This window comes from Periplaneta americana, chromosome 1 (assembly GCF_040183065.1).
Source record: "Periplaneta americana isolate PAMFEO1 chromosome 1, P.americana_PAMFEO1_priV1, whole genome shotgun sequence".
Classification (NCBI taxonomy): Eukaryota; Metazoa; Arthropoda; class Insecta; order Blattodea; family Blattidae; genus Periplaneta; species Periplaneta americana.
In genome coordinates, this window is record NC_091117.1 from 3,907,197 (window position 1) to 3,934,405 (window position 27,209).

At 36.5% G+C, this 27,209-nt stretch overlaps 1 protein-coding gene across 1 annotated transcript in view; it reads right to left on the reverse strand.

Moving 5' to 3' along the window:
• Nucleotides 1–27,209, reverse strand: part of Appl (amyloid-beta-like protein) — a 592,304-nt gene that overhangs the window by 242,470 nt on the left and 322,625 nt on the right. Inside the window, exon 3 of the mRNA XM_069825724.1 lies at nt 1,566–1,698. Coding sequence (XP_069681825.1) covers nt 1,566–1,698 — 133 coding nt within the window. The remainder of the gene's footprint in view (nt 1–1,565; nt 1,699–27,209) is intronic.

Genomic DNA, 27,209 nt, shown 5'->3' on the forward strand with positions numbered 1-27,209 from the left:
CCAATTAGCAAAGTTGGAATGGCCATTGTTTCGTAGAATTTCAAAATTGTGTCTTGCCGGACCTTCTTAAACAGTGTATTTCTTAGCAGATGTTGAAATTTGGCTAAGTTATTATCTATATCTCGAGAGTGAATATTGGAGAGATTACAGCAAGAGAAGTAAAAGCATTTACTTGCTCTACTCCAGAGTTATTGTTACCTATTTTAGTTCTTATAGAATTTTTACCAATAAAGGCCATGGTTTTTGTTTTTGTATAGAAATTTATAAATTGTACTCTTTTGCTTTTTGATATAACCTATGAATTGCCATTTGTAAGTTGTCTTCGGTGTTAGCTAATATAATTAAATCATCTGGGTAGAGCAGAGTATTAAGGGATTTGTTATCGATCATAAAATGTGTGGCCAAATCAATTTGCCAGTCCTTAATAAATGCATTAATATATATATATTAAATAAAAAAGGAGACAGCGGACAACCTTGTTTTACACCTTGATTTGTTACCCTAGTCGTTAAACTAATCTTGTTATTAACTTTAATTTTAATCTTTATGTTTCTGTACATGATTTGAATGGCATTAATTAAATTTTGAGGTATCCCTTATTTCTTTAAAATGTTCCAAAGTCTTGATCTATTTACAGTATCAAATGCTTTTTGGAAATCAATAAATGTTATGTGTGTTGGAATATTAAACTCCTGATATTTCTCAATAAGTTGGACCTTTTTATAAACACTGTTACTTACTGGCTTTTAAGGAACCCGGAGGTTCATTGCTGCCCTCACATAAGCCCGCCATTGGTCCCTATCCTGAGCAAGATTAATCCAGTCTCTACCATCATATCCCACCTCCCTCAAATCCATTGTTAGGTTTCGCAACAAGCTGTTTTTCACGGTGATGGGTTGTTAGCCCTTCGCCCAACCCCCAAGCTGGAGGACCACCCCTTATCGGCTGTCCACGACTGCTTATTCAATATATTCGCAGCTACCCTCCATATCTCTATTATAAACACTGTTATTAATTAGAAACACTGTTATTAACAGAATCAAAGCAACGGAAATGAAATTTTTGAGGAGGACAGCAGGATATACTCTTTTAGACCGAAAAAGGAATGAAGAAATTTTAGAACAATTAGAAGTAGAGTCAGTAGAAGAAAAAATCAGCAGATACAAATTCAATTGGCTAGATCATGTAAGAAGAATGGAAAATTCAAGAATCCCAAAAATTATGATGCAATATAAACCTAGAGGACATCGTCGACCAGGAAGACCTTTAAGAAGACTGCTAGATGGGGCCGAAACGAGTCTACAGAGGCCTAATTCGTGAAGGATGATGATGATGATTAATTAGAAAGTATTGTTTACTATGATATACCTACAACACCAAAAAAAAAAGACGAAAAAATAGAAATAAAAACCCAAACACCATGTATGACACAATGTTCATAAATACGGGATTTTTGGTATCCCATATGGGATACATATGAGGTAAATTTCCCTGGCCTTAAAATGCGGGACAGCAGACAATCCTACACAGACATCGGGAACTGTTGTAATGCTTTGTGCACTCACCCAGACATCGGTACGGCTTAACCCACTCGTAGTGCGAGCCCTTGCACTTCTTGTGGCCCACTTTGCACCAGTTGGACACTTTCTGGTAATGGCTGGCTTCAACAATGTTGGTGATGTCGCGCTTCGGGTACACCTGAAACAACACAGCACAACGTACAACATTAGCTTTGTATGCTGTGGTATTCGCAACCTTCACTCATTTTCCCCACAGAATTAACAGAAGAGATATTCACGCATTACAAACCAAAAGCGTAAACTACATATTTCTGAATGAATTGCTTCAGAAAGCTACGCAATGGCCGTGTAATTCTTTACACTTCCATAACCACATTCAAGTCCTCAGGGTTTATATTTATGAACACAGCTCGAATTTAAATGCAGCTATAAAGCTTTAAATATGCATGCAGATAGGAATGCTCTATAAAGTCTTAAAATATACAATATATAGGCTATTAAATACGAATTTCGTAAAATAGCAGCTTGTAGACCTAAATGTTTTTACTTTTAAATGAAAACCTCGATGCCTACAGAATTTGTTGAAAGTTGTGTAAAACACTACACATTGCAATAAAACAACAGTTAAATAATTAACAAGCGGAGTGAGACAAATGACCAACCAGCTTTGAGCTTACACAGATATTTCTCATAGCACCAAATCTTCCTTTATGGAGGCTCACTTGCGTACCTTTCAGTTTTTTTTTTTCGCATTATCCTCAATTAATTCATTTTTTCGGAATATGTATGATAAGACTTTCCTGTGTTAAATTTCAACTTACCTCGTTTACATATTTCGACCTATTTATGGGTCATCTTCAGAACTGGTCGTTGTTGGTCTTGGCGCCACTTGTTCTGTTTCCTGTGGTATAGTGTAGAGTCAAAGAGTGCGTGTATTTTGAAGTTGAGTTGTGTGTTGAGAATTTCGTTGGGGTGTGTTTTTGTGTGTCTGTATATTTCGTATTGTTCTAGTGTGTTTAGTTTCTGGCTTTTTGGTTGGATGTGTAGTATTTCCATGTCTGTGTTGATGTCTCTGTGGGTGTGGTTAGCATTTGTGATGTGTTCTGCATACACAAAACACACTCCAACGAAATTCTCAACACACAACTCAACTTCAAAACACACACACTCTTTGACTCTACTCTATACCGCAGGAACACACCCTCGCAGGAAACAGAACAAGTGTGCCAAGACCAACAACGACCAGTTCTGAAGATGACCCATAAATAGGTCGAAACATGTAAACGAAGCACGTTGAAATTTAACACAGGAAAGTTTTACCATACATATTCCGAAGTGATACAGTGTTAAAAGTTGTGTAATCAAGATGTATAATTCATTTTTGTTAACAATAAAGTGCCTTACTTAAAGTACAACTATTAATGGATTTAGTTCACATTTAGTAAACTGTAAATGAATTTATCCGAAAATGGTGGACAGATACGGAATTAAAATTTGGAGCGAGTCTCGATGGGAATCTACCCGCATGTAGGCAACAAGTAGTATACATACAGGGGCTATTGTTTACTGCACATGCGCAGTGTGTTGTACGCGACATTTACACAATAAGGGAGCTCCAAATTTTATTTCCGTATTTTTACAGTTTCAGAAAAAAAATGGCAGGAATGAATTTTCTGCTCCGAAGCAGTAGTTCACACGAGATCGCTTGGCAGTTACTGAAATTAATTTTACGTCGATTGTTGTCGTAATCCGAAAGGCATTTGAAAAGATGCTATGAAAATTATCTATTCTTAATAGTAGTGACTATGAATATGTATAAATCGTGCAGTAGTATGGAAAGATGGTAAATGAAATTAATCTACATAATTAATTAAAAAACTATTTCCCCAACAGTATCCGAACCCTGAACTTTGTAGTCTACGATAGCACAGAGCTATCGGAATGTTTGCGATGAAGTGTCATAATCGGGGTTGAACTGTATCGTGTTTGTTTAATAAATTATTCTTAGGTATTATTCTTATCTTATTTTCAGATTAATTTCGTGTTTTTTGCATTAGTTGTGAAATACCTTCCTATAATACTATTCAAATAATATTGGCCTGAAAGCTGTTGTGAAATCGTTGTGGTGTGAACCGTGCTCTGTAAAGGTACGGTTTGTTTATGGCGATCATCGTCGGACGCACATCGCCGGCGATCATAAACGCTGGCGATGATCGCCGAGAAGTGGTTTCTTTATGGACGCACATCGCTGTAGATTCTCATTTGTTTATTCCTTCATCTACTACTAATGTAGGCCACGGACATAACCTAAAAATTATAATGAATAAATCCAAGATAATGGAGTTGCTATTTATTCTAGAAGAGGGAGATGACGATATCAAAATCTCGCATGCGTATTATAAAAGGAACAAGCTACAGACTAATGAAATATTCAGGTATAGGTTTACAGAATTCTGTTTTAACATATTGATAATGAGACATCTTTAAAAAACGCTATAAAATTTAAGGAATATTTCAGACTCTCACCGACCAGTTTGATTGTTTTGAGTTTAATTGAAAATGACAGTGTTAAATTACCTACAAATTTTGTCAAGACCCCTGTAACTCCAGTTGAAAGATTGGCAGTAACTCAGGTTATGAACTGATTATTATTATTATTATTATTATTATTATTATTATTATTATTATACTGTATTACATTACATGGTGTATTCCAAACAATAATTTAAAAAAAAACTTGGCTAAACTAGCGCCGAGGTAGTTCCCTTCGTAATCCGCTTATACACTTTACATGTACGAACATGTGATAGGTTAGGTTTGGTTCGTTTGGGCTTTTATTATGCCTTGTATATACGATCAACTACATCTCTACAAAAAAAAAAAACCCCGCTATATTTCAGAATACCGCGTAAGTACTTAGGTAGGCCTAGTCACAGAAAACTTACAGAAGAGAGAATTTCCCCCTTACCCAACACAACGAAATTCTCTGGGGCTCGGGCGTGATAAAAATGTAATATGTAATGTAAGGGTTTATTGTTTAATTTGTTTATTAATTCACAAGCTCATATTAAAAAGAGCATTATGTTGTGACACATATTCAATAATAATTTCGTCTTCAGACCGCGAAAAATTACAAAACGTCTTGATTTGTTTTGCAGCCAAAACGTACAGACGTGGTTAACGTGTACAGATTAGATATTCGATATTACAACATGACCTTGTCTAAATATCGATTATTGAACACGAATGCGGCGATGTGCGTCCGGCGATGATCGCCGTAAACAAACCGTACCTTAAGGAGCTTCAAGAGCCGGGCCATTTTTTCTGGGCCTGTACATGACTTCTAGTAACATTACATTTCAATTCCTTTGCTGATTGTAGCGAACAGCTTTTTGATATTATTTTTTTTATTTTGTTTATGTTATTGGGTTATTTTACGACGTTGTATCAACATCTAGGTTATTTAGTGTCTGAATGATATGAGGGTGATAATGCCGGTGAAATGAGTCCGGGGTCCAACACCGAAAGTTACCCAGCATTTGCTCGTATTGGGTTGAGGGAAAACCCCGGAAAAACCTCAACCAGATAACTTGCCCCGACCGGGATTCGAACCCGGGCCACCTGGTTTCGCGGCCAGACGCGCTGACCGTTACTCCACAGGTGTGGACTTGATATTATTACAAATAAAAAAAAATATTTTATTTATTTCTAAATCCAATTAGAGAAAGGGTAATATTCGTAAATTGTACTGAGATGCCAGAAATCTTTTGGTATAACTTTGTAATTCTTACCTCCAAATCATTTTTTAATTTTAAAATATGCCACCGTTATAAAATTATAATTAAATAAGTTGGTTTACATTTCATATTTTGTATTCAGTAGCATTTATTCTGTATTTTTTTATTTGATATGTAATGAAATACCAGATATGTAATGAATTAAATTCCAATAAAAAGCCATATTATGTAACAAGAATATAACATATTAAATAATATCAGTGTAATGCGAGTGTTAGATTGCCTTGTTAAATGAAGCATGAACCTTACGCAAGTAATGTCATTAATTTCAGGGGTTTATTCTTTGAGATATTTTAAACAAAAAAAATTATATAATTTTGCTCGTTTTTGCTTCCTTTTTGGTTAAAACTTTTTTTGCACGATCGTGTTTTTTGTTATATTTACAGCTATTGTTGTTAGACTTTGAAAGTTAGAATTCCCACACAGAAACTTGTTGCTAGGAAACCATTCTTCATAACATAAAACTATACTGAAATAGACCCATTACAGTGCACTTATTGTTACTTAGTTACCATTACAGTGCAGTTTTGCAGAGGCTTTGAAATAACATTGCTCTAAATTTTTATATTGTATTTGCAATTTTAAAAATTTGATCCTGCAAAAAATGTTGTACAATACAAGTTTGTGAAGTGCATTACAAAATTTCGGAAATTGAAAAACTCGCTCTGATCGTTTTTCAAACTTTTCCTGGATTTTGTAAAAAGCACTTACCAACCTTTCTTGTAATATACGTACTATTACATGAAACATTCATAGCGTGTTTTGGAAAGCCACTGATTTAATACTCAATATGCTCAGTCAATTTAAGAGAGCAGTGTATTATGATAATAAATGATTGAAAGAATTTTGGTTTTGTCCTTTAAATGTGCAGAAATTTGATCCGAACAAATGTAACATAGTAAAATTCCTTTGCAGAAAGAAAAGTTACATTTGTTCGGATCAAATGTCTGCACATTTAAAGGACAAAACTAAAATTATTTCAATCATTTATTATCATAATACACTGCTCTTTTAAATTCACTGAGCATATTGGGAATTAAATCAATGGTTTTCATAAAACACGCTATGAAATGTTTCATATAAAATAATTTTAACTCGGGAAGGAAGCAAAAAAACGAGCAAAATTGTATTAAAGTTTCGTTTGAAATATCTCAAAGAATAACCCCTGAAATTCACACTACTTACGGTTCACCTGTATACCTAATTATTCCTTATTCTTTATCCCTATATAACCTTTTTTCCCATAATAATTGACGCCTATTTTTCCACGCTAATTATGGCACCCTCATGTGTCCAATCTATTGGCATCTTTATTCAATACCAAATGTCACATCAGGGCTGTACTCTTATTTAGTAAATTTTCGTAATTGTTTTCCCAATTCTCCAATTGTGACCAGTGCAGTTCATTCTGGATCCAAATGTACATGACAAAGTAGAGAAAGAAAAAAACGACAACTCTGCATGATTTAAATCCAGAAGAGTATTCATACCGCTCATAAATATTTAAAACAGTTGATTCGTAAAAACAGCAATTCCATGTGCGCCTCTCCAAGTATCTGACCTACAAGCTAATTTTAGTCGCCATGGAGATGAAGTGCACTCGTGTAAAAAATCCATTATACCCATGCATGACGACGTGGAGCGGGTTGCATCGCTTCCCCTCACGAGCTGCTGCCTAACTGACGTCATAGGTTTTCAAAGTATGAGGCGCAATGAAGACCAAAATTCCTCTTCAAAGTTACTTTATTTAACAAGCCAAATCAGTACTTTCATTACAATAATAATGTATCTGTCGACATTATTATTATTATTATTATTATTATTATTATTATTATTATTATTATTACTACTACTACTACTACTACTACTACTACTACTACTACTACTACTACTACTACTACTATTAAAACCATTACCACCTACTACCAGAATAAAAGTCTTTGGTTAATGGTGATAAATCGAAATGTACAGAAACGGAAATAAAAATTGGAGCTCCCTTATTGTGCAAATTTCGCTTACAACACACTGCGCAGCGCTGGCCTTCTATGCTCAAGGTTGCGGGTTCGATCCCGGTCGAGGTCGAAGGCATTTAAGTGTGTTGAAATGCGACAGGCTCATGTCAGTAGATTTACTGTCATGTAAAAGAACTCCTGTGGGACAAAAATTCCGGCACACCGGCGACGCTGATATAACCTCTGCAGTTGCGAGCGTCGTTAAATAAACCATAATTTTATTTAAACACACTGCGCATGTGCAGTAAACAAGAATCCCTGTACATATGTTACTTGTGAATAATCGTGTGAAATTGTTGCCTACATACAGGTGGACTCCCATCAATATTCGCTCCAAATTTTAATTCCGTATCTGCACATATTAGGCAAATAGCGCAATTCTGATTACGTACGTCTAAACCACGTTTTTTACACCTCACGTAGATTTCATTCACAAACTATTTTTTTTTTTACTTATTCAACGACGCTGTATAAACTACTAGGTTATTTAGTGTTTATTAGATTTCAGACAGGGAGATGGTATTTGGCGAAATGAAACCGACGATTCGCCATAGAACTACCTCACATTCGCCTTACCCTTCGTGAAATCTAGCAAACATCCCGATCACTTGGAAACAGTGGATTAAGAAAGAATGATTCTGAAACAGATCAAGAAGAGAAAAATAAACTGCCTTGGTCATTGGCTAAGAAGAACATACGGCAGAAAAGTACGAATCAGTTTTCTTATTTGGTTATTTAACGACGCTGTATCAACTACTAGGTTATTTAGCGTCGATGAGATTGGTGATAGCGAGATGGTATTTAGCGAGATGAGGCCGAGGATTCGCCATAGATTACCAGACATTCACCTTACAGATGGGGAAAACCTCGGAAAAAACCCAACCAGGCAATCAGCCCAAGCGGGGATCGAACCCGCGCCCCCAACTTCAGACCGGCAGGCAAGCGCCTTAACCGACTGAGCCACGCCGGTGGCTAGTATGAATAAATATGCCGTTGTTAACAAAAGAGGACACGATACTAAGAGATATACTACTGGAGCTAAATGACAGCTGTGAACAGTATGGAATGAAGATAAATGCAAACAAGACGAAGACAATGGCCATAGGAAGAAAAGTAAAGAAGGTAAACTTGAGAATACTAAATGAGGCAGTAGAGCAAGTGGACAGCATCAAATACTTGGGATGTACTACTGGGTGTTCATTTCAAAGTGTGTCATGACGTCACTGTTGTTGGGTCACCGATTTGAAGCGAGTTTCAGTTTATATGTTAGAGAAGTTGCCTATTATTTAAGGCGTTCTTCAATCTGAACTTGAGAACGTGTACGGTATAACTTGAACGTCGTAGCAACAGATGGCGGTCTGTACGGTCTGTGTGCTACCATAACCTCTTTCGAACTGTGTTTTGCGCCGGCAAGTCGTACGGAGGGTATTTGTTATCATCGGTTGCGTACGGTAACATTCCACAACACAAAAATCAAATGCTCCGTGTCCATGTTGACCGTCGAAGTTAATGTCAACAAATACGTAAGTAATCGTCTTAACCCTCTCCCCATATCCCGACAGTACGTATTTCCAAACAGTTCACATTCCTGCCACTACCGGCGTTACCGTACGTATCGGCACGTACTCTTCAGAATGAACGCCGTACTTGCTAGCCAACTTCTCTGCCTCTTAGATTATACACCTGAGCTGCGGAAGTGTAGGAAGATTGAATTCTGTAGGCTCATCGGCTAGCCACATGACGGCATACAGCGAGCCAAGACACATTTTGAACTGAACACCCAATATAAGCTGTAACATGAGCTGCTGCCAGGAAGTCAAAAGGAGGATAGCAATGGCAAAGGAAGCTTTTAATAGAAAAAAGGAGCATCTTCTGCGGACCTCTGGAAAAATAACTGAAGAAAGAGACTAGTGAACTACTTTGTGTGGAGTGTGGCATTGTATGGGCGGCGGAAACATGGACATTACGACGAAGTGAAGAGAATAGAAGCATTTGAAATGTGGATATGGAGAAGAATGGAGCATGTGAAATGGACAGACAGAACAAGAAATGAAGCTGTGTTTGAAAGAGTGGGTGAAGAAAAAATGATGCTGAAACTGATCAGGAAGAGAAAAAGGAATTGGCTGGGTCACTGGATGAGGAGAAACTGCTTACTGAAAGTTGCACTGGAAGGAATGGTGAACGGGTGAAGAGTTCGAGGAAGATGATAATGGCATTACGACATACCTGCACAAACAGCCCTCAACGAGCGCGCGCGCTCCTTGGGAGCGGGAGAGCTGTGTTTACCGCTCGCCGAAACGGAGAGGAAGATACGTCAGAATGACATAGACTTGCTATAGGTAGAGGAGAGGGAAACGACCACTCAGTTACCTAGTGGAGTGCAGTGTGTAGGCCTATTCTCAGTAACTCTTTCACGTTGCTTACCTACTGCTACAGTACAGTATGGAGGAATCTAAAAGACGGAACATAACATTTAACATTTAACGATTTACAGCTCGAACTTATTGATCTTCAATGTGACCTAAGGGCTAAAGATCGTCTGAATAATACTACTAGCCTGGTTGAGTTTTACAAGACTAAACATTAGCAATAATATCCACGACTACACAGGCTGACTGTGAAAATGATTGCTATGTTTGGCTCAACATTTATATTTGTGAGGACCTGTTTTCTATAATCAACTTTAATAAAGGCAGGCATCGAACATCAGTAACTGATGTTTCATTACGATCAGTAGGCTACTGTTCCTTTCAGCTGCCAACAGCATAAAACCTCGTTTTGATGTACTGATAAATACAAATATAACAAAATGATATTGTGCAATTAAGTAGCTGTAGAATTTCTATTACTTCTGTAAAATAAATATTTATTTATTAATTAATAATAGTCCAAGATAGTTTTGCAAACACTGAACGGGAATTCATTTCATAAGCACTCGTAATAGTACTTCCTTTTGTGTATATTTTGTACGAGATTACCCCTTCTTCCAGTCCACCCTATACAGAGCGCAGCTAATATCTGCATTCCGCTCATGAGCTGTGAGCCGGCTCGGAGAGCGCAAACCTTGTGCAGGCCTGCATTAAGATATATGGAACATATGCAGAGACTAAGAGGAAGGCAGAAAATAGGAAATACTGGATATTACTGGGTTCGCAGTGGAAGACCTGCTCTAGGGAAGGAAGCTCTATAAAACCAAGTATTGAGTATATTTGATAATTGATAGTTTTAAAAACCACGTCATGAAGCTACCCGGGGGAACAATGGGCAGCGCTGGACGGAGGGCGGCTGGCTCACGTGGCGGAGGCCACTCAATCGATATCGGATGTTATTAGGAGTCCAAGTCGCCCAATATTGCCACACGGACGGCAAACAAGAAGACACAAGGAGCAAACGAAGAGCGTGTGACTGGAATCACAAAGCACCGCGATGCCGCCTCCGTGCCAAATTACAATTTTCATTACCTTGCAGCGAGCCAGCGCGCATTTATATTTGTCACACACGGCAGGGATGCACGCTGGAGACCTCTCGTTCAAACCTCGGGCTTGTCCAAGTGTACTAAAACGTGGCAAAAAAAATAGTGCCGTGTCTGCGGCTTAAATGCAAGATCGCAAGATCCGGGTTCGATCCCCGGTCAGGTCATATCGGTATTTGTGGTTATAAATGAGGCAGTAGAGCAAGTGGACAGCCTCAAATACTTCTTCTTCACGTGTTAAACTCTTGTGGTGGTCCCAAATTTCTTCTTCCCCTTGGTACTTGCTTACTTACAAATGGCTTTTAAGAAACCCGGAGGTTCATTGCCGCCCTCACATAAGCCCACCATTGGTGCCTATCCTCAGCAAGATTAATCCATGTATTATTACGATGTACCGAAGTACATATGATATTTCCGTGCAGATATCCTGCGTCATCATATGATGAAAGATGAGTGGAACGGAGAAATATTCTCTCCGATACCGGGAATTGAAGCCGGGTTTTCAGCTCTACGTACTGACACTCTATCCACTAAGCCATACCGGATTCCCATCCCGATGTCGGATCGAATATTCTCAGTTTAAGTTCCCTTTTGGGTTTCCTCTAGTGGCCTACCCCCATGCACTGCGTCATACATGTATGACAGTGGCACAATGTCCACACATGTGCAGAGGTGCACTCATTATGAGTGACTAAGTGGCCGGGATCCGACGGAATAAGCGCCGTCTTAAATCACCAAGTGATTATTTTTCGCATATCATATGATGAAAGATGAGTGGAACAGAGAGAAATTCTCTCCGGGATTTGAACTTAACGAGTGCACCTCTGCACATGTGTGGACATTTTGCCACTGCCATACGTCTATGACGCAGTGCATGAGGTTAGGACACTAGAGGGAACCCAACAGATGGAACTTAAACTGAGAGGATTCGATTCGACATCGGGATGGGAATCCGGTGTGGCTTAGTGGATAGAGCGTCAGCACCTAGAGCTGAAAACCCGGGTTCAAATCCCGGTGCCGGAGACAATTTTTCTCCGTTCCACTCACCTTTCATCATAAGAGTAATCCATTCTCTATCATCATATCCCACCTCCCTCAAATCTATTTTAATATTATCCTCCCATCTACGTCTTGACCTCCCCAAAGGTCTCTTTCCCTCCGGCCTCCCAACTAACACTCTATATACATTTCTGGATTCGCCCATACGTGCTACATGCCCTGCCCATCTCAAACGTCTGAATTTAATGTTCCTAATGATGTCGGGTGAAGAATACAATGCGTGCAGTTCTGCATTCTCCTATAACTTCATCCCTCTTCCTCTTGGTACACAGGCAAGAATTTGTCTAGGCCATCTAGTGCGATCCATCCTTTCGACATGTTTCTTCCACTGAAGTCGATATTGTTGAACAAGATGAACTATAGAATCTATTTTTAGTTCTTTCAGTACGTCTTCATTTCCACGATGTTCGAGCAATGAACATCCCGCTGTTCTTCTCATAAACCTCATTTTAGCTAATGTTAGCTTTTTTGCTGATACATTACAACTTCAATTTACATGTTCAGTAACGATATCTGCAGTCATATTAGACGTCTGACACAGATATCAGCAGTCTTAGGTACATAGGCCTAATATGCAGTCCAGAAACTTTCCGGAATGGTTTTTGTAGCGTTAATAGACGCAATCTGCAGAAACAAGTGGCCGAGAAAATGACATTTTTTGAGAGATGTAGTTGGCCGGTGAAATGTGCCAAAAACCTCTCTCGTTCGAGGAAAACATTCACTTACAAACCGTGATTCTACGCCATGGACCTCCAGGCTTCACTTCTCTTGTGAAGAAAGTTACAAGTATGTTTAACTTCCGCAATGTGCAAAGTGTGTAATTACAACAGCAATGAGAGAACGAAAAAAGGTCAACCAGCAATTATGAACAGAAGACAAAACATGGTTTAGCAAGCACTAAAACTAGGTGCTGAATGCTGAACTTCGTGGAACGTCATGCTAACCACAAGGAGAAATGCCTGCAAATTTGTTTACTGTCAACATTTTATTTATCGACGAAGAGTGGAAACGGGGTCAAATCGTTCAAGTAAACTGTATTACAACTCAAAAGGCACGTAACCTTGTCTGCTCGTGACGTCACCGGCACGGCAGGCTGCCATGGCAACGCTTTAGCCCGGCTCGCTGCTCATCCTTCCATTAGCTGCACGTATGATCGCTGGCGTGTGTGTCCCAGAACAATACCGACCGTAGAGGTGCTGCTCAAAGGCGTTCTGCTTAAATGTCACTTTCCGTTGCTTTGAGTTAAGAGTTAAAAATAAAAGGGCAAAGGTGTCAAAAGGCATCTGTTTAACATGAAGGTGCGGCTTCCAAAATTGACAATCTCGAGGAAGGTCATCAAATTATTCATCACCAACGTCACACAACAGGCATTCCACGATTTTAGTGGCCCGGTATCACAGGGACTGCCTCGCTTGGCGCCATTATGCCTCGCAGGTGCTGTGTTCTGTATTTCAAATGTCCATATTTTTCCATATAAAACATACACATAGAAATATTATTCAAACAGATGTGGAATATGACAATCTACACTGTTTTTGTCAACAAATATCTGTAACAATATTCCTCTCATGTACAGTACCAATGGAGTGTAAGAATCCGTACAATTTCAACCAATCACTGCAATATTATCGACTTCATACTGTCACTCATTAATATGTTACTACAGTGAAACCTGTTCAAGACGGAAGTGACATGGTCCTAATTTTTTTTTTTCCATTGTGGACAGGTTTCCGTGTTATTCAGGTGTAAAGTTAAAATGGAATATTTTATCATTTGTATAAATAAAAAACAAAATGGCATGCCGAAAATTGTAGGAATCACAAAATATTCCGTTTAACACTACTGACATTAAATTAGCTTCCTTTCGCTTATTTAATTTGTGAATGGTCTTGATGAAAATCTCATTTCCTGTATAAATTGTATTGTTACTCATTAAACACTATAAAGTTTATTAATTACACTAAATTTAATATCTAACCCTATACTATAATACTGTACTGTATACCACAACTAGAAGTCATTCATTAGAAGCCTTGAATTGTGGATTATCTAATTTCTTTTCCAGTTCAAGGGTTTGCATTGCAGAATAGATCCAGAAATTGGCATGATCTTTGAAAGGAAAGAAGAATCCACTCCCACAACAGTTCATTTGTTTCTATGTAACCAGTTGTTTTCTGATTCCTTTTTATGTCACCATTATTGACTGCAAGCCACTCACTCATGATACGGCCTTTATTTTTGAAAGTGTTAAGTTACACTTGAGATTTCCATTCCTAAATTTCAACATTATTTTCCATACGCTTTGTTTCTAATTTTCCTCCATAACTTTTACTTCATCAGTTAATGATAGTGCAACATTTTTACGCAACTTTTTTTCATCACGAAATCACTAATAGTCTTGCGTTCTACTCAGCTACGATAGTATACAGGGGTGAAGCACTGAATTTCTTTGAAGGGACTCGTCTGCCTAGTCAATAGGGTAATAAAATTTATGGCCACCAGGCCAACACACCCTCGCACCCTAAAAAATTTTGCGAAGAAAACTTGTTTTTATCTTAGTAACCTACGTATTTCGTACATTCCTTGAAAGCACACACTGATTCAAAATATAGTTTACATTACAGTAGTGTGTCGAAAATATTATTTCCGTTTTGAACAGTAGCAGACAGTTTCCGTTTCCGCGTTGGACAGTTTCCGTTTTACTCAGAAGAAATTACACATAATACATACGAATTTCGCCGGGACCAATAAATTGTTCCGAAATAGACAGGATTCCGGATTATTCAGGTTCCGATTTGAACAGGTTTCACTGTACTATAATCGCGTCGTTGTTATTCCCGGCGTGACTCCTCCTCTTTGCTTACGTCTTAGGAAGTGAAGGCTCTATAAAGTCTAGGTAGGTAATATCGTTCGCCATTTTTGTTCTTTCGTTGCCTAGTTACTAGACGAGGAATCTATTTGCCGCAGCGTTAAACATTATCATGTCGTAGCTCCTATGATAATAAATCAAACGCACTGTAATTCAGCAAATAATTGAGCGGCAAATAACGTCCTCGTGTGCTTTCTGCGAACGCCAACGAAAGAGCCAAAATGGCGGACGATTATATTAAGTATTTATCAAGCTTTAGGAGATGCATAACGTCATAAGCGAATCACAAGACGCACACATTTAAATGTAGCCGACCTGCAACGTGATTGGCTGTCGGAAATAAGAGCGACGGGACTATAGTCAGCAATGCAGGCAATGGAGGAGGTAAGGAATTGGCCGCCCTACCTCATTATCTCCTGGCTTGGTTGCCTCATGAGTGATACCTTATTTGTGTCACGAGGTTCAAACCTGTCTCCGGACAGTTGACTAACAAAAACAACATAGTCACTCTTATGTTCTGACAAATCAATAAAGAATGCCATAATATTATGATCAATGTACTCGGAAATAATGAATATCAATTCCGTCAGCATTCAATACATCTTTTTAAGGGCACTTGAAAGTGAATTAAAAAAAAGTCGTTATGAAGTTGCTAATATTTGAACTGCAGATGAATAAAAATTTGCAGCCTTAACTTGATGTAATATTTACAGCGCTATAAAGCATGATTTACCAATACTTCAAGGGGTGAGACATTACATGACTTCTAGGTGCATAGTTTTTCCTTTACTCACATGCGGAAAAAGTCCTAAATTTGCACTTAGTGCAGCCATCTCAAATACAAAACCATATTACAAATTTGAAATTTGAGACTTTCAGAACTCCAGTAGGCCTACGTTAAGAGGACACGGAATTCCCTATCTTGACAACGTTAAATTATGTCTTACATAAGGAATTTTTCTTCAAAAACTGTTCAAGCTACACAGTTGACTTTTTAAAGCTCGTGAACACATAACTTGACTTTATGTTGGAACAGTAGTTTTTATTTAATTTATTTCCTTACTGAGATATAATTTTTCCCCAATTCCTATATTTTTATAACGATTTTCGGTACATTAACTCCTGTAACATCTCCAAACTTTAACAAATTTCAAAAATATTATTTCAGTATATGTAAAACATCCAAAAAAATTCCTGAAAATTTCAGTTTTCTAGGTTATAGGCCTACAGAAGCTGAGAAAAGGTTCGTTTTGTACGGAAAAGCTAAAATTAAGAAAAATGAGCGTTATACAAGCATACCATACCCACCCCCCCTTCTCATGAAGACGAATAGTTGACATTTATATAATTTTAGTAGCTATAATCATATGCAGAGAGTAAAAATCAAAGAATAAATTGAAATAATAATACTGTACATATAGCCCTATATTTATTATATGTAATTTTTCGTCCAAAATCCATAAATTTATGAAGAGTAAGAGTTAAAATTAAAACTTGTATACCCCTTCTTAGAAAATGGAAAAACTAAAATAAATACAATGAGTTTAGTAGTATGTAATATACCATTTTAAAAAAGTAACATCAAAATTGACGGGTTCGGGCGCGAAACATGATAACTTACATTTTGGCCAAAAATCAGATATATAGCGCATAATATGGTATCTTACATTCTTCGTCTAATGCAACATCTCAACAGATGGCTGTATACACATTTTATTTTCCTGGTAACTATACAAACTGATGCATGTATAAATGTTTACCTACCTATAACTCCAAAACACTAAAATGTCACTTACCATGTTTTACTCCCGAACTCTTCATTAATAATATATCGCAAAACTAAACAAATAAATGAAAATTTTCACACAAATTACAATCCGTTGCACCTTGAAAGTAGACTAATATTAAGATATTAATGTAAGAATTTCAAGTATCTTACATAAATTATAAATAGGCCTATCAGGGTCCGTCCCAGGAATCTGTGGAGTAACTTCACCCATATGGGGGCGGAGTCTATCTGTGCCGGAGTGCATTGCGGGCAGCATCAACTCGAGGCCGCTAAGGGGTAAGATGCTAGTGGTAGAAGGTAGAGTAGAGTTCAGATAGAAATGATCCAATCCCTGCAAGCGATTGCTAGCTTCGTTCAACCAACACCTCCCCTAGAACGATCACTGGCCCTAGCCCTCCCACATACCATTTGCGCAGAGGTTTTGTTTCGTCTTTCTACTGTACAGAATCCTGGGACGGAGGATAATTAGAGTGTTTTCTGATAAATAATCAAATGAAGCGTATTTTTTCTACGTAATTAATCACAGAAAAATTACTATAGGCCTACTAGTATATTTTAAAGAACTACCAGTAAAGCAAATCGAACCCCTTACAAGATACAGAGATAGTAGATTTTCGCAATCACGATAAATGCGAAATGTGCCCAAATGCTGTCGAAATAAGTAATTTTATGTTTACATTACTACAGTATTTTAATCCGCGATAAATTGCGACATTGAATACAAAAAGGGAAATTTATATTTTTGCAAAATAAGAGCGAAATTGCATTTTATGAGACTGTGTGTGTGTTGTTTTTTTTAATAAAATCAGGATCTATCTTAACGTTCCACAACAGACATGTTAGCTTTTGCAGTATGAATAGCACAGGAATGTGACCTACCTGAATCCCTCTTTGTTGTTATCTGTACCGGTAGTTTCACCTAATCTGTCTGGTGCTGGTGGTAGAATATTGGCTGCCTAAATGATTTTTTCAGATCCAGTGTTCTCTCACAAACAAGTTGTATGTGTCAGCGGGTGATTTAGTAATAAGACGGGTCAGAATAAAATCACACCTTTTCTTCCACTCTAATTTTATATGTTCCCTTATTTAGTGTTTATTATTTTTAAGAATCTTAACTGCAAAGTCTCGAAAATGCACTTTCTAGTATCAAACTTTCCAGTAAAAATGTTCCATTCCAAAACACTACAAAATGCTAAATTCTGACATTTGATTTTTAGTGCGAAATTTTTAATTTTGAGTTGCTAAAATCTACCATCTCTACAAATGAAAAGAAATATCAAACTTTTATTTCAAATCCCAAACATCCTCGCAATAATAATCATGAACAGCATAAACGTTTCACGCAATTATATGGATTCCATGAATCCCCTGTTACTTGTTATAAAAAAGAATGCTGACTTTAAGAGGAAATTATATTATAGAAACAACAAAAACATATAGGCGTCAAATATTTCCCATCTGAGTCTTTACATGCACAAATTGATGTATAACCAACCCTAAGCTCGTGTTCCACAATGTTATCTCGTTCAGCTGTTCTTGAAGCCGAATCGTCTCCAGGCAACCAGCTCGAGTTTACGTGTCTCGGCAAACAAGCGTTTTAAGATGATAATCCGGAGACTGGGAATATGAAAAGCGTGTGGCGATGACAGAGCAACAATCGCTGTTCATTAAGGACACAAAGCGGCGATAACTTCAATTTGGGCCCGCCAAGTCGGTGAGTCTACAACTCCAGATAACACGTCATCACTGCGACAATCACAAGTACTTCTGGCGCAGGTTTTCCTTCAGCTGTCAACGATATGGAACTACATCACATCGGGAAGTTATTCTTTGTGTCTTTCGTTATGTTTCTACTCTTCTTTTTCAGCAGACCTTTTTTTTTTTCGATTATGAAGTAATTTAATTAGGATTCGTTTGAATTTAATTTTACTTGAGACGTAATAGAAATATGCGTCACAAGAGCGGTATGTTGAAGTTTTCATGTTCGAGGAAAAGTTTGAAAAAGCGAAACGTAGTTGAGTTGAAAGAAAACATACCGCTCGTGTATCGTACATTATTTTGTGCGAAGATCGTTCATTACATACCTGAAAGAGGAATTTATAATTAGTTGCAATGAAATCTCCATCTTGGTTTCTGTTCAATGACGGTAAATTTGCAAAACAAAAATATCTATCTTCAACATTGTTGCCTTAAAATGTTTTCTGTGTTTACTGTACTCCAGTAGGCCGTGATATACATCTGTCTTTTTTTCCCCCAGTTTATAAATGCGAACTTAAAACAAACGGTAAGGTTATGTAATGAGTCTGGAATCTTGTTGATTTTTTCACGGCTTCCTTAATGTTACTTGCATCACGAAGTGGAGTTGTAGAGTTTACTTAATTTTTGCAAATATTTAAAAACAATAATTAACATTGCAATTTAGGTGAAATTGCAGTGGTAAGTTTCCAATTTATAGTTATTACTATATTGAACATCTCTAAAAATAATATGTTAGAAGCCTAAAGCAGTAAAATCAATATGTCACTTAAGCGGTAAGAAGAGGGAAATTGTTATGTGTGTTAGGTTGGGAATACTGAATGTGGAATTTTAGACTTTCCGCGGATTGGTTTTGTGCGGAAACCAAGCAAATACGCATGATCTCGCACAAAAATTTTTATTGGTTTATTTTACGACCCTGTATCAACATCTAGGTTATTTAGCGTCTGAATGATATGAAGGTGATAATGCCGGTGAAATGAGTCCGGGGTCCAGCACCGAAAGTTACCCAGCATTTTCTCGTATTGGATTGAGGGAAAACCCCGGAAAAAACCTCAACCAGGTAACTTGCCCCGACCGGGATTCCAACCCGGGTCACCTGGTTTCGCAGCCAGACGCCCCTGACCGTTACTCCACAGGTGTGGACTGAAGGTGATAATGCCAGCGAAATGAGTCTAAGATCCAACGCCGAAAGCCACCCAGTATTTCCCCTCAATGGGTTGAGGGAAAACCCCAGAAAAAAACCGTCAGCAGGTAACTCGTCCCAACCAGGATTTTAACCCGGGTCCATCCGTATCACGGTCAGATATGCTAACCGTTACTTCGTAGCGATGGACTGTGACGTAAATTTAAGCTACTTATCTGGTTGTTATTTAGTTAATTTGATTTTCATTGTTTATTTTCTTATATAACTTGGGAGATAAATATAATTATTCATTTGGTTCTGATGTTAGTTGATTTTGTTTTAATTTCCTACTTTGTTCTACCTTGGAACGAAAATTGTCAATTATTCATTAGGTTGTCATATTATTTCATCAGATTTCCGTTTTAATATCTTTTTACTTCATTCTCTGTCTCCTTTCATCTCTAATTTTCTCGAGAGGATATTTTTAAATTATATATGTGTTTGGTTGTAACGCTGTTTAATTAAATTTTGACTTCTTTTCTCTAATCATCTTGCCAGGAAAATTCCTAAGTTAAGCCTATATGATTTGACGTAACGTTTCTTCATTAAATCATAATATTTTTCGATTCTCTATTTATCTTAAACGGAAAATGGTACGTTACATATTTGTATTGGGGGAAGGCGCAAACGCGTCGGGTTAAGGCCTAACGCTGCAAAACTGGAAGGACGCAGGTTCGATTACCGATGCGGTTGTATATTTTTTCCATTCCAATTCAATTAAATTCAATTTATTTGGCCATTAGATAAGTTTTAGGCTTCGTCTGAATACATTGAAAAAACATATAAATACATTTTAAAAAACACTAATAAAAGAAACAGTAAAATTAAAGTAATACAATGAAAACATGAAATAATTTGAAACTTTTAAATTGAAGAAAACTAACTAAATTACAATTAAACTTATTTATTAAAATAGAATTTCGTACAAATTTGTGTTGAAAAACTCAGCAACAGAGTAAAAAGGATTATTTAATAACCAATTGTAAAATATAGTTTTGAAGCTATTGATTGGTAATTTATAATATTGACTTGGGAGCTTATTATATAATTTCATCCCCATGATTAAAAAGTTTGTGTTGCTCTTGTGGAATCTACATATGGAATATTAATTTGTTCACTATTTCTAATTTCATGATCATGTATATTGGCCACTAATGAGTAATTGTCGATATTTTGTCGACTGTAAAGTACTAGATCATATATATACAAATTTATTATTGTTAAAATCCGTGATTGTCTGAAAAGTGGCCGACAATGTTCCAGATAGTTTGATTTACATAGAATTCTAATGGCTTTCTTTTGTAAAATCAAGACGCTTCCAATTTTGGTTCCATTTCCCCAGAAAATTAGGGCATATCGAATTATCGACTGAAATAAAGAAAAGTAGGCACATCTTAAATAATTTTGAGAAACGCAAGTAGTTAATTTCTTTACCAAATATAAAACTCTTGATAGCTTCGTGCATATGTATTCGATGTGCTTACCCCATGTTAAACTGGAGTCTATAAAAAGTCATAGAAATTTTGTGTAGTTGACTCTGTTGTCCTTATTTATTAGATAGTTTAGGCTGAAAGTTAAGTTGATATAAACCTCCTACCCCCTCACCCCAAGTAAAGACAGAGGACACGTAGGACTGACATCGCTACTGCTTTTAAATGTCGATTGTCTGTAATGGTGGTAGCCATAACCTCCCGCCGATTTGGCCTCTCATTGGGTTGACCTTTATATAGACGAATATCAGATAAAATAATCTAATAGTGCAGTGTTAAAGAAAGAACTGTCTCAATTGAAGTATCTGCGTTTCATTTAATCACTGGGATTTCATTAAACCGCCTGTCCCTTTTGCTTAATGATATTTATCTCAAACTCTTTTCCATCTTCACAAAGCTATAAATGTCTCATAAAACTGCACACATTTAATAGTGATCTTTCATTGGATATTACTATCTAATCTTTGTCTGGTTTCATTAATATCGAAGTGCCAGTTCAAAAGGGCAACGACTCAGAATTTAAAGTTTTTAGACAACTATATTTTAAAATTTCATGTTGCTGTGAAAAATCTAAGGGTCACTGAAATTATTTGAAACTCTGCTAACAGTATTTCATGTACCGGGTGTTTCAGACCACCCGTATCAGCCTTTTTTTTTTTTTCTCGAAAACTATATGATATTGGTTGTTCATAAAAAAATTTCATAGCTAAAACCTATATAAAGAATCGATTGGTGGTAGTATCATTTCCCGTAACAAACCGGAAGTAGGGGTACCTGTGGGCAACTTCGAAATTCCAAATGAGAACATGGGTCGTTGAAGGTACCATTGGAAACTACTTTTAAAAAGAAACAACTTTTACTGTATTTTTTTTTTTTTTAATTGTTATTGGTTACTCGGAATTTTAATGGAAGCAAATAAAGAGATAGGTTTGGAAGTAAATCCCGAAAAGACAAGGTATATGATTATGTCTCGTGACCAGAATATTGTACGAAATGAAAATATAAAAATTGGAAATTTATCCTTTCAAGAGGTGGAGAAGTTCAAATATCTTGGAGCAACAGTAACAAATATAAATGATACCCGGGAGGAAATTAAACGCAGAATAAATATGGGAAATGCCTGTTATTATTCGGTTGAGAAGCATTTATCATCCAGTCTGCTGTCAAAAATCTGAAAGTTAGAATTTATAAAACAGTTATATTACCGGTTGTTCTGTATGGCTGTGAAACTTGGACTCTCACTTTGAGAGAGGAACATAGGTTAAGGGTGTTTGAGAATAAGGTGCTTAGGAAAATATTTGGGGCTAAGAGGGATGAAGTTACAGGAGAATGGAGAAAGTTACACAACACAGAACTGCACGCATTGTATTCTTCACCTGACATAATTAGGAACATTAAATCCAGACGTTTGAGATGGGCAGGGCATGTAGCACGTATGGGCGAATCCAAAAATGCATATAGAGTGTTAGTTGGGAGGCCGGAGGGAAAAAGACCTTTAGGGAGGCCGAGACGTAGATGGGAAGATAACATTAGAATGGATTTGAGGGAGGTGGGATATGATGATAGAGAATGGATTAATCTTGCTCAGAATAGGGACCGATGGCGGGCTTATGTGAGGGCGGCAATGAACCTCCGGGTTCCTTAAAAGCCAGTAAGTAAGTAAGTAAGTATTGTTTACTCACAAAGCAACAAAAATGGTATCATCTGAGAAATGCTGTATGTTGTTTATGTACGTTTGCGTAATTGCAAAGTCTGCAGGTCTTGAAACTAAGTCACTTTTCACTGTCTTTTATTTTGCACAGCAACAGTGAATTTAGTTTATTCGTCCATATGACGTCGTCTCCCATTGAGTTTGCTATTTGAAAAATGCTATTCACAAATTAATGAAGAAATATTCGATATGTTGTTGATATTTTGGAGAATGCCATCCGAATTGCAGAAAAGCAGCACATGTTTAGGCCTAATTTACAATTTGAGTGTTGTTAATTGTATTTTTCGCCGCAACAAGGAACTTTGAAAAGCAGTTACCTCAAAACATTACATTTTGAGTTGCTTCCCTTTTGAACTGGCCCGTCAATACAATGTTCATGGTCCAGGGACATTTTAAAATGTAACTAAGCTTACATTAAATCTAACTCACAAATAAATGAATACATATATAGGCCTACAGGTATATTACAAAACCAGATCGATTCAATAGAAAAGGTCTAACGCAAGGCAGCAAAATATGTCAAAATGGGAAAGGGACATGGTGAGGAGATAGTAAAAGACAGCATAAAATAATGTTATCAATTTCAATCAAAGACAATCATGTGTCTTTGATTGAAATTGATAACATTATTTTATGATATTACCAGACACATCTGAAATACAAAATGAATTGCAAAGTAAAAGACTTAGGGTGGGAACTTCTCAAATCAAGGCGACGAAAAACCAGACTCACCGCATTGTTTAAGGCACAAATGGGACACACTGACATCAATGCTAGATTAGCAACACCATCATACTTAGGAAGGGCAGATCATATTAGGAAGTTTAAATGCAGAAAACAAAGAACGGACGTGGCAAAATTTTCCCTTGTTAACCGCACAACAGTAGACTGGAACAGCTTACCTGCGGCAATCTTTCAGGGTGGTCCTCTCAAAATCAATACATTTAAGGAAAGGTTGAGAAGATTAGACTGAAAATGTAATTGTAGGTGCAGTGTAAATATCTAAGTTTTGTCATGTAATTAATTAAGATGATATGTAATTAAGTTGATATGTAATTAATTAAGGTGATATGTAATTAAGATGATATTATGTAATTAATTAAGGTGATATGTAATTTAGTTGATATGTAATTAATTAAGGTGATATGTAATTAAGTTGATATGTAATTAATTAAGATGATATGTAATTAAATTGATATGTAAATAAATTAAGTTGATACATAATTAATTAAGATGATATTTAATTTAGTTGATATGTAATTAATTAGGGTGATATGTAATTAATTAAGATGATATGTAATTAATTAAGGTAATATGTAATTAATTATGATATGTAATTAAGTTGATATGTAATTAATTAAGGTGATATGTAATTAAGATGATATGTAATGAAGTTGATATGTAATTAATTAAGATGATATGTAATTAAGTTGATATGTAATTATTTAAGATGATATTAAATTAAGTTGATATGTAATTATTAAGATGATATGTAATTATTTAAGATGATATTTAATTAAGTTGATATGTAATTATTAAGATGATATGTAATTATTTAAGATGATATTTAATTAAGTTGATATGTAATTATTAAGATGATATGTAATTAAGTTGATATGTAATTAATTAAGATATGTAATTAAGTTGATTTGTAATTAATTAAGGTGATATGTAATTACTTAATTTGGTAGTAGGTGAAATAGATGTACTATAAGTTAGGTTTACTTTTGCTTATTGTAGGCGTTATTATAGAATAGCTTTTATTTATAGTCCTAGGTTTATTGCATCCATTTATTTATAGTTAGAAATAATTTTAGGTTTATTTTATTTTATTTTTTTCTTCTATTGCTGTAATTATTGTATAATTGTAATGGTATTATTGTATATTATATCACTGCCACCGGGTGTATACCCAATTGTAGTGTTAATAAATACATACATACATGCATGCATGCATACATACATACATACATACATACATACATACATACATACATACATACATACATACATACATACATATTTTAATATCCGTATGGGAAGCTGAAACAAATACGCCACGATTTTTCTTCCTATGCAAGACATTTTAACATCAGAAACAGATAATATACGCTGTAATATAAGATCACTGACCACTGTCATTCCTTCAGCACCTTGTTGGATCTATCGGCCCAAGCAGTTGTTGACTCGAAGTGGTTCCGTGAACGGAGTAAGAACGCCGTTGGGACCAGGTTGTGGGATGAATTATGCAGGCCGCTAATTCAATAGTCGTGAAATCGTCGCGGACAGATGCCTCCTAATGGAGCCGGGCCGCTCTAATGGATTGGCGCATGCAGATCATTAACGGGATAGAATCGGTTATGAATCGGATGGACGGGCGGGCGCTGCTCTCCAGTCAAACGAATTGAGTGGGAAGAACTCGGCAATAAAACATATCTTCACCTACTAACAAAAAAAAACTCCCTCTGTATGAATGATATCCCTATTTAGGCTATAATATGTGCTAGGGAAGGTCGATTTTTACAGTAGACCGTAAAAATTCGAGAAAAATTTGTATTGTATATGCTTCGCCAATAAACTAGTCCAAATTAGCCCTCATTCTTGATAGCGTTATTTTTAAACGCCCTGTATATTTGAAGTGTTGAGAATTTAGTAACATTAAATGGTACAGCGATAACCTACATTGCGGTTATGAAGTGCTAGCGAAAGCTCAGAGCCTGTCCTTGACTCAGTTCTCCCTGACTTCAGGCACATACACTGCAGCGAATTCGCTACGCGGAATAGAAAACCGACAAAACACGACCTCTTCGTAAATGGTCCAATTATTTTTATACGAATTCCAGGTATAAAATAAGGTGATATGTATTCTTTTTATTTGCAAAATGATTTCTCATTTGTGCAGTTATGACTACTTGAAATTACGAAAATTATGTGCGCACTGTAACAAATAGGCTACCACTTGGTATTCTTGAGTATATACGGTGAACCGTAAATAATGTCATTAATTTTAGGCGGTTACTCTTTGAGATATTTCAAACAAAAAAAGTTTAACATGATTTTGTTCGTTTTTGCTTCCTCTTCAAGATAAAATTTGTTTTACGAAACATTTGATAGCGTGTTCTGGGAAAGGCACTGATTCCCAATATGCTGAGTCAATTTAAGAGATCAGTGTATTATGATGACTATTACACTTTTACTACGTCATACTAGTTATGGCCAATAAAACGGTACAAAAGGAAGTGTTTCAACCAATCATGACTGCTTATCGCACAATTTTATCACTTCCCTAGCATTAGCTTATTTTTATCACTTCCCTAGCATTTGATTGTTTTTATCTCTTTCCTATCATTTTTTCTTTGTCAACATTTTAAATTGCAAATTCTTTATGGTACTATAAAAATACTTTGCGATCGTCATTTGTTTCCCGCATAGACAGTCGAGTGAAAATGGCGGCTCCGTTCAAACGTTTTGGTGAACCTAACATCGGTGAAATAGAATTTTAGTAAGTATTAGAGTACTTTATTTCTTCTAATCTTTATATACTTTCTTCTGTTTTTATCACCTCCCTATCATTTCTTTCCTTGTTTGCCAACATTTCAAACTGTAAATTCTTTATAGTACTATAAAACATTCTTTGCGATCGTCATTTGTTTACCGCATGAATAGTCAACTGAAAATTGCGGCTCCTCTGAAAGGTTCTGGTGAAGCTAACATTAGTGAAATAGAATTTTAGTAAGTCAATTAATACACTCAGGGACAAAAAAAAACCGGACACTTCTATATTTGCTTGTATTTTGTTGCCAATTATTTCAAAATGAAACAAAACCCATTTAAACAAAATAATGTTTCATTTAGCACTTTATACGACAACATTTGAAAAAAAATCTCTGATGAGAAAATTTACAAAAAATTACAAAGGGCGTATAACTATGGCATCGTTTGGTCTAACTGTTTTTTTTTTTCATTTTATGGTACCTTAAACATTAAAAACTCTTTTTAGTAACGGGCATTACCCCCTCTGGCTTGAATAACTGCATCCATACGTCTTGGCATGCTCTCAATTTGGTTAGCAATGTCTTCTTGAGGAATAAGTTCCCATTCTTCGCCAAGTGCTCGCCTCAACTCTTGTAACGATTCTGGTCTCGGTCGTCTATTCTTAACACGCCGTCCCAGCATGTCCCACACGTGTTCAATTGGGTTCATGTCTGGACTCCTTGCTGGCCATGGAAGAACATGGATTCCCACTTCTTGGAGATAATCTCCGACCGCATGGGCAATATGCGGCCGTGCATTATCATGCATTAAAACAAAATTATCGCCTACAAATTGGCAAAATGGCACAACATGATCAGCCAAACATTCATTTATGTACCTATCAGCTGTTAGTCTTCCATTTTCAACAAAAACCAACTCTGTACGAGCATCCGTACACACTCCTGCCCAAACCATCACTCCACCACCTCAATACGGCACATTTTCGGAAATGCAACACTGTGAAAATCGTTCTCCCCTCCTTCTCCAAACTCTTTCACGTCCATCAGGTGAGCAC